The sequence below is a fragment of the Hemibagrus wyckioides genome, linkage group LG28, assembly GCF_019097595.1.
Source record: "Hemibagrus wyckioides isolate EC202008001 linkage group LG28, SWU_Hwy_1.0, whole genome shotgun sequence".
In the NCBI taxonomy this organism is placed as follows: domain Eukaryota; kingdom Metazoa; phylum Chordata; class Actinopteri; order Siluriformes; family Bagridae; genus Hemibagrus; species Hemibagrus wyckioides.
In genome coordinates, this window is record NC_080737.1 from 14,426,372 (window position 1) to 14,436,039 (window position 9,668).

The 9,668-nt window shown below is 38.3% G+C and overlaps 1 protein-coding gene across 1 annotated transcript; it reads right to left on the reverse strand.

The window, feature by feature from the left end:
* Window positions 1-3,094: 3,094 nt before the first annotated feature.
* On the reverse strand, window positions 3,095-5,760 carry ubb (ubiquitin B). The gene is made up of 2 exons (XM_058382738.1): window positions 5,607-5,760; window positions 3,095-5,015 (listed from the first exon to the last, which is right to left on the reverse strand). The coding sequence occupies exon 2, from the start codon at window positions 5,003-5,005 to the stop codon at window positions 3,404-3,406; it is 1,602 nt and encodes a 533-aa protein (XP_058238721.1). The 5' UTR covers window positions 5,006-5,015; window positions 5,607-5,760; the 3' UTR covers window positions 3,095-3,403.
* Window positions 5,761-9,668: the final 3,908 nt, after the last annotated feature.

Genomic DNA, 9,668 nt, shown 5'->3' on the forward strand with positions numbered 1-9,668 from the left:
TTTCTGGTCCTCTGTCCACTACTCTGATTAAATCCCCACAGCCACGCTCCAAAACCTAGTGGAAAACCTTACTATGGAAGGAGTGGAAGTTATGGCTCTGGGTCGCTGACCGGAAGATCAGGGTTCAAGCTGCAGCACTGCAAAGTTGCCACCGATGGGCCTTTGAGCAAGGCCCACAACCCACCGTGCTCCAGGGTCGCTGCATCATGGCTGACCCTGCACTCTGACCCCAACCCCCAAGGATGGGATATGCAAAGAAAGACTTTCTCTGTGCATTAATGTATATGTGACAAATAAAGAAGACTTAACTTATTGTAACAACAAAGGGGGAGTTCATTTGGAATGGGATACTCAAAAAGCACATATAGGTTTGATGGTCAGGTGTCCACAAACATTTGGTCATATAGTGTATTTTTAAAAAAATGACAAAATCACTAACTGATTATGCTTCCCTCACATCCTCACATCTGTTTTTTCATTCGTATTAAAACGAAAGACACAGTTACTTCCTTTCACCCTTTTTTTTTTGCAAACAGTGTATGCACCTGTTTCCATTCCATCTACGTGCAAAAGTGCAAACCTCTCTCCATTGTGTTCAGAGATTAAATATAAAAAGAAAACTGAGAATGTCTAACAAAGGTCGGTCTGAAGGGGATTACTACTGTTTCACTTCAGTTTCAGATTCAGAGATCAGCAGAGTATAACCACCCACACTAAAGGGTAAAGGTTGTTGTGTTGTGTTGTTGTTGTAGTTCTAGCTTGTTTCCATATCATTGGTTTGTTAAATCAAAACACACATAGAATGTACAAGAAGTCTAGCAGGTATTGATTACAAGAAATGGGGAATGTGAAATAGTGAATCCCAGACCATGAAGCAGAAATCTGGGTTTTGAAGCATGACATTGAATCCTGATCATCTCCTCTAAAGGGAAAAAATACTTTCTTTTTTAAATAGATAACATTGGTTATTTTAACCTGACTGAATAGCAACCAATCACAGTTTTGGAATACACCGCATGGCGTCAGTATCTAGTTTTATGAAAACAGTAAGGTTTTGAGGGAATGAATTAGAGACATCAGGCATATATTAAAATAAACCATTTTGTGTAATAATACAACAAATAAATAGCACAATTAATATTGACTAACTGCCAAATAATTCATATTGTACGCACTCAATTCTGAATGCAGTGGTTATGATCAGTCTGCTGCTGAGAATAAGACTCACTAGCCATCTACTGGTTAAAGTGTAAAACTGTATGTATTCAAGAACAGTAGCAATAAACATAAAGACATGAAGAATGTATAAACTAATTTCACAAGATGTGCTGTTACTATCCATCACACAAACCTACACTATATTGCCAAATGTTTTGGGACACCCTTCCAAATCATTGAATTCAGGTGCAGTGGTCGAATTAGAGCGGAGACTGCGAGCCAGGCCTTCTCGTCCAACATCAGTGCCTGACCTCAGAAATGCGCTTCTCGAGGAATGGTCAAACTTTCCCATAAACACACTCCTGAACCTTGTGGAAAGAGTTGAAGCTGTTATAGCTGCAAAGGGCGGGCCAACTCCATATTACATTCATGTGCATGTAAAGGCAGATGTCCCAAAACTTTTGGCAATATAGTGTAGCTTTACTTGATATGTGCCTGGGTGTGGATGTGGGGTTTGCATAGTTACTTACTGACAGCTGTTGCCATCTAGATGGTTGCTAATGCCTGAGTATGTTTGCCTGTGTAATTTCAAAAGGTCTCATTTTATAAAACCACTATATGAGATTGAAGTTTTATTCTATTTATATTATTTTATTTATCTTCAGTTATTCAGAATGTTGGAAATGATTATATTTCCTGCTAGATGACCCGTACATGTTTTCAGAACAATAGCACAAATTAATGCAAACTCATGCCCAAAATTTTTAACCTAATAAAACTTGTACTTTATAAACTTCAGATTTTCACTAGAGATTCAATTCAATTCAATTTATTTTGCATAGCGCCTTTTACAATGAACATTGTCTCAAAGCAGTTTTACAAAAGAAGAAAAACATAGAAAGGGGAGGGGAATAATGAATGAAAGAATGAATGAATGAATGAATGAATGAATAAATAAATAAATAAAAAGAAACTAACTAAATAACTAGAAATAAGAGTAAATCATTACAATTAATAATTAAAATATTTTATCCCTAATGAGCAAGCCTGTGGTGACGGTGGCAAGGAAAAACTCCCTGGGATGGAATAAGGAAGAAACCTTGAGAGGAACCAGGCTCAGAAGGGAACCCATCCTCATTTGGGCGACACTAAACAGAAAATAATGTAACTGTAACTGATTAATGTCCTTTCTACAACAGAAATCAATGGCCCATGAGGAACTATTAGGTCAGTGTAGATGTTCGCTTATATAATGCATTCAGTGCACATAAAATATTGTGTATGTAATGTACACTATCACTAATTCTATAGGCATAGTTTGCTCTATCAGTTAAATTATATCTAATAATTAATATATATATATACACGTGTGTTGATTCAACATGGAAGCAAAATATCAACTTCAATCCTTTCACTGATACCGTTTTAGACAGCTTGTTACAATATATTTTTCTATCTTTTCTTTCTATACCATATAGATGAACTCCAACTCTAAATTCTATTAGAACAATTTAACATTCCAAGCATTTCACATTTTATTGTATTGTTCAATATGCTTCATAATGGATTCAATTTATTAGAACTGAAAATTTCATTTTTATTTAGTAATAAAATTAATTCCAAACCTTCACTTTTGGTAGTTACTCACCACTTTAAGCCTTTAATACTTGAATAGCAGGAAACTGCTGAGTCTTGGGTGAATGTGGAATAAGAAACCATTTATGATCTTTAGGAGTATTATGTTTCGAGTAAAAGAACAAATATATTCAATGTATGATAGTAATATATTTGAGCTTTTCATGCAGTCTGTGTAGCTGCTTTAACACAGCAACCTTTTACCTTTGTGTAAAGCATTCAACATTCAGAAGACTAAATTCATTTAATATTCTTGTGTGCTTGCTGTTCTTACCCATTAACTGCTGGAGCAGGCATGATCTTCAGTTCAGGATATTCAAGATTTATTAACCATCAATGTTAAGCAGCATCACTGCCAATCAGGTCAAGTAATTTTAAAGCATATGAAATCAACTTAACAGTGGCAAGAGAAACGCAAACACCCCAACACTTAGACATTACTATATTAAGTTGCAAAAAAATAAACATCTTTTCAATGCAGAACATTTTATTGGTCACTTAAATTTGTTACACTTGAGTAAAACAAGCAATGGGTAAATAATAATAATAAAAAAAAAAAGGTGCATGTTTACAGACTTTAAACTTTTGTGCATTTAATGCGATAGGACATTTACTGTCCTCCCCTGAGGCGGAGCACCAGGTGGAGGGTGGACTCTTTCTGGATGTTGTAGTCGGACAGGGTGCGTCCATCTTCCAGCTGTTTGCCGGCAAAGATCAGCCTCTGCTGGTCTGGGGGAATGCCTTCTTTGTCTTGGATCTTGGCCTTCACGTTCTCAATGGTGTCACTTGGCTCAACCTCAAGGGTGATGGTCTTGCCAGTCAGGGTCTTCACGAAGATCTGCATGCCACCCCTGAGGCGGAGCACCAGGTGGAGGGTGGACTCTTTCTGGATGTTGTAGTCGGACAGGGTGCGTCCATCTTCCAGCTGTTTGCCGGCAAAGATCAGCCTCTGCTGGTCTGGGGGAATGCCTTCTTTGTCCTGGATCTTGGCCTTCACGTTCTCAATGGTGTCACTTGGCTCAACCTCAAGGGTGATGGTCTTGCCAGTCAGGGTCTTCACGAAGATCTGCATGCCACCCCTGAGGCGGAGCACCAGGTGGAGGGTGGACTCTTTCTGGATGTTGTAGTCGGACAGGGTGCGTCCATCTTCCAGCTGTTTGCCGGCAAAGATCAGCCTCTGCTGGTCTGGGGGAATGCCTTCTTTGTCCTGGATCTTGGCCTTCACGTTCTCAATGGTGTCACTTGGCTCAACCTCAAGGGTGATGGTCTTGCCAGTCAGGGTCTTCACGAAGATCTGCATGCCACCCCTGAGGCGGAGCACCAGGTGGAGGGTGGACTCTTTCTGGATGTTGTAGTCGGACAGGGTGCGTCCATCTTCCAGCTGTTTGCCGGCAAAGATCAGCCTCTGCTGGTCTGGGGGAATGCCTTCTTTGTCCTGGATCTTGGCCTTCACGTTCTCAATGGTGTCACTTGGCTCAACCTCAAGGGTGATGGTCTTGCCAGTCAGGGTCTTCACGAAGATCTGCATGCCACCCCTGAGGCGGAGCACCAGGTGGAGGGTGGACTCTTTCTGGATGTTGTAGTCGGACAGGGTGCGTCCATCTTCCAGCTGTTTGCCGGCAAAGATCAGCCTCTGCTGGTCTGGGGGAATGCCTTCTTTGTCTTGGATCTTGGCCTTCACGTTCTCAATGGTGTCACTTGGCTCAACCTCAAGGGTGATGGTCTTGCCAGTCAGGGTTTTCACAAAGATCTGCATGCCACCCCTGAGGCGGAGCACCAGGTGGAGGGTGGACTCTTTCTGGATGTTGTAGTCGGACAGGGTGCGTCCATCTTCCAGCTGTTTGCCGGCAAAGATCAGCCTCTGCTGGTCTGGGGGAATGCCTTCTTTGTCCTGGATCTTGGCCTTCACGTTCTCAATGGTGTCACTTGGCTCAACCTCAAGGGTGATGGTCTTGCCAGTCAGGGTCTTCACGAAGATCTGCATGCCACCCCTGAGGCGGAGCACCAGGTGGAGGGTGGACTCTTTCTGGATGTTGTAGTCGGACAGGGTGCGTCCATCTTCCAGCTGTTTGCCGGCAAAGATCAGCCTCTGCTGGTCTGGGGGAATGCCTTCTTTGTCTTGGATCTTGGCCTTCACGTTCTCAATGGTGTCACTTGGCTCAACCTCAAGGGTGATGGTCTTGCCAGTCAGGGTTTTCACAAAGATCTGCATCTTTTTTTATCTATACAAAAATAATTTTTAAAAAATATTAGTAATGTTATAAACATTACATAAAACATTTTAAAAAAAATTCCTATTTATCAAAAAATATTTTACGCTGCCTTAACATCTTTTAAAATTCACAATTCAGACTCAAGATAAATAAAAAAGGGCAAATAAAATGAAAATTCAGCATAAAAAACACGCCGTGTAATCTTTAACAGCGGAGAGCAATCGAGGCTTTCTCTTTTCTTTAAAATGGCCACCATTTAATTCTCTCAGCCGCCATTTCAGAACATCCGGGTTCTTTGTTCAAGAAGCGAAAATGATTCAGCAAAACCGCCTAGCGTCGAACAAAGAAAACCTCGCGATCATTTGGACTAGAAAATAACCTTAATTATATTTTTCATCCCTTTGTTTAAACACAATTCAACAGTAGATTTTCACGTTACTCAGACGAAGCGTTTTGATATAAATAAGCCATTTTAGGCTAGCACGCAGGTCTATCTTAAACTAGGCACACAGTTCACCCAACAAACATTACAGCCTACAAAATATATCGCTATATTTAATAACGTTTGCCTGAATTACTTTGACAAAACAAATGACTTACATTTCGACGAAAAGTCGGCTTCTTGTGATAAATATAACCTTTTCCTCCGCTTTCTGCTGTGTCGGAAAGAACTGCGGAAAACTGCCACGGCAACTGTATATATAGGATCTCTGCACAGTGACGTAGCTCGACTTGTCATGTGCCTAGTTCACTTCCGCACTTGTAACTAGTCCCTGTTTTTTTCGGCAAATATGACATTTTATGACATTTGATAGATATATTTCGTTATTAAATATACATGCGTGCATGTATGTATTTATTTTGGTGGAAACAATTTACTAAAATCGACCTTAAACAGCGTAACACAATCGCTATGAAAACAGAAACGTCTAGAATGTACTCTTAGGCCCGCCCAATGCGGGACACATTGCGAATGATGATTGGCTGCGTGGGTTGTTTTCTGCAATATCATTGGACAGTCATATGAATGGAATGTTGCTAGGGCAGAAACAGCAGGGAAGATGTCAATATGTCGTGGGCAAATAATGACGAAGAAAATATCCAGAACTGTGTCGAAATCTTGTGTAACATAAACATGTCTGAGGCCGTCTAATTTTAATGGCAAACCAGCTGATGGCCAGAGCGTGATTGCTGTTTACTGATGTATAGTATGTCATCAAATTTTACTGGTAAACATACACTATGTTGCCAAAAGTTTTGGGACAGCTGCCTTTACATGCACATGAATGTAATATGGAGTTGGTCCACCCTTTACAGCTATAACAGCTTCAACTCTTCTGGGAAGGCTTTCCACAAGGTTTAGGAGTGTGTTTATGGGAATTTTTGATCATTGTTCTAGAAGCGCATTTGTGAGGTCAGGCACTGGTGTTGGACGAGAAGGTCTGACTCGCAGTCTCCGAATTCATCCTAAAGGTGTTCTATCAGGTTGAGGTCAGGACTCTGTGAAGTTCCTCCACACCAAACTCCCTCATCCATGTCTTTATGTATCTTGCTTTGTGCACTGGTGCGCAGTCATGTTGGAACAGGAAGGGGGTCGTCCCCAAACTGTTCCCACAAAGTTGGGAGCATGAAATTGTCCAAAATGTCTCAGCATGCTGAAGCATTAAGAGTTCCTTTCACTGGAACTAAGGGGCCGAGCCCAACCCCTGAATTCAATGATTTCGAGGGGTGTCCCAAAACTTTTAATATAGTGTATGTGTGTTATAATGTAAACAGGCCTTATCCCATATTTCTTTTCACATATGTCTTTTGAATTTTTCATATGTAGTTGTATAAGGTCGTGCGCTCAAAATAGCAGTGTGTGACACCAACAACCTAAAATCGTGTCAGCACTTCTCTCAAAACATGCCCTGGTGTTTGCTGTCAGGAACTAGGTCAGGTTCAAACAAAGAAGAAAGGGGAAAAAGAGAAGCTTTGTCCATTTGCCTGAAGCAAACGAACCCTAAATCTGTAGTTAAAATGCTAGCTATATATTCAAAATAATTATTCTGCTTTTTACGATTAAAACCAACGTTATCTGTGTCCACTGTAAGAATGTACACTTCCTTCTAGACTCAATCCACGATACCAGTCTAGCACACACTAGACCAACCTGTTCTCAGGTTTCTTTGTTATTCCTGGTGCCTTTTCACTGTTGCTACTGATGAATCACACCATCCTGAAAAGTGTTGAATAATATAATACAATCACGAGTGGGTATTTAAACTGATTTGAGGAAAACAAGAGTGTCCTGGTTCACACTGAGTGGATTACAGATTGTGTTGGATCAGGATATCACTCTTTAACTCAGACTTCACACACAGGTTCTAGATGATCCTGTGACCACCATTTTGTCCTGATCCTGAGCAGCCATTTTGTTGATGAGAATATACCAGAATGTTGAGGAAAGTGTGCCATTTTTTTAATTTTTTTTTTTTTAAAGGAGTGTCTGGATAAATGCTATGGTTTCATTGCCTTCATGTTATCACCATTCAAGTAATAATAATAGGGAAAACCTAAGTGAGCATATAATATGACACACACACACACACACACACACACACAAATAAACGGGTCACTCCCACTTCTTAAAAACATAGGCTGGCTATTCTGTGTTTGTATGTGTTTTGTATCCTGACACACACTGGTGTCCTATCCATGTTGTAGTGCTTTTTTGATCAGTGTTACTGGGGATAGGTTCCTGGATCCACCATGCATCATAGGATTATATGGGATTACATAGTTTTTGGACTCTTCAAAATGACCTTATGGGACTCATAACTATAAAAGAGTAATATATATATATATATATATAATACTAAAATTTGTTTGTGTAAAAATGTTAGACTGCTCTAGGAAAGAAATAAATAATATTATACTAATATTAGCCATTAGTTAATTATAGTCAATTAAAAGTATAAATGTATGTTTCTCTAAACATTTCATGGTGTTGTTTTAATGAATGTTTTACCTTTTGAACTTGATACGATTAAAGTCAGACATTCATAAATGTTTTAGTTTTTTTTTTTTTTGCCCTAGTATCGTGTTGAATATTGTGATGTACTTGTTATTGATAGCAGCCTCAATTATAGTATCATGACAACCCTATGTAATGAAATGATGATGTTGAATAAAGAAATATGACACTGCTCTTTACAGATATCAGTTTGACGGTTATGCTTTGTCACTATGCCTTGTATTATGTAAGTTGAATTGCAAGATCTGCCACTTTACCCTGTACTGTGTCAGATATCCTGTACATCTAGTACCTTGAACTGGGTGTTTACTCTGTGTGTGTGTGTGTGTGTGTGTGTGTGTGTTCCTGTAACCACTTCACAAACTGTTTATCAGCATATTCTATAATTAAATGCTCGATCCATGACATCACATTCACTGTGGACACAGACTTTATATCTAGTTAAAATATGAATTAGATAGATAGATAGATAGATAGATAGATAGATAGATAGATAGATAGATAGATAGATAGATAGATACTTTATTCATCCCAATGGGAAATGTACACAATTTTAATTAAATTAAAATTAATTGTGCGTGGTTCACCTCTGACCTATATCAAAATTCATTCTGGTCACTGCTGATAATCAGTGACCTACTTCCACGTGCCATTAACTGTACAGTGTTGCTTTTATTTTTCTTCCGTAAAATGACCCAAACTTTGCGGTTTAATCATGACTCGAAACATTTTAACTAAGAAGTAACAGAATATTCTTCTCTTCTATCTTATATAACACAGAATATGGAACATGTAAAGACTTGTTTTGTTTGTTATGGCAACCCTATTGCACAGTAACATCCACTCCACTGCCCTGTGGGCAGATCAGGTCACGTGACTTATCGTCGTTCTCTCGTCATTCTTTCGTGTTGCCAGATTGCTATCTTTAAATTCCCCGTTGAATGATTTAATTACAGTGTAAGAAGCAGAGTTGACCATAGGTTGGTTAAAAAAGGCATTTTCTTTTGTATTTTGACACATTTTTATGTATAAAAGAATTTTATATCGGGATTCAATTTATTTCTGTGTGCGTGAGAGATATTGAAATATATCTCTCTATATTTATTTCTGAAGTTTTGCCATTTTTCTAGTTATGTACATTGAAAAAGAATTATGGAAAATATCTGTTTCCCACATGTAAATTTATTTATTTATTTATTTATTTATTTATTTATTAGCAATTTGTTATAGTGGTGGAAATGACACCCCCTCCCCCGTTATGGAAGTTATTATATTTATTATTGAGTTTTTACATTTAATTTATTGTCATTAAAGTTATGTTTTGTCATAAACTACTACAGTAAGTAGGTCTACATATAATATATAAACATAAACCTAATAACAATTTTAATAATAAATGGTTTTTGTGAGTGAAATTTTTTTTGTAATAATTTTTTTTTATTACAAATAAGATAAAATAAAATAATTACATATTTTATTATTTTAAAATAATTACGAATTAAAATAAAATAGATAAAGTAACAAATCAGAACAAAAGACTCTGGGAAAAATATGTTTATTTTAGCAATTCAATTTACAGAAAAAATAGAATATATACAGTGAAGTGTGAAGCTTTTAAACCTCCCTGAGGTTTAAAGGTCAGCGCA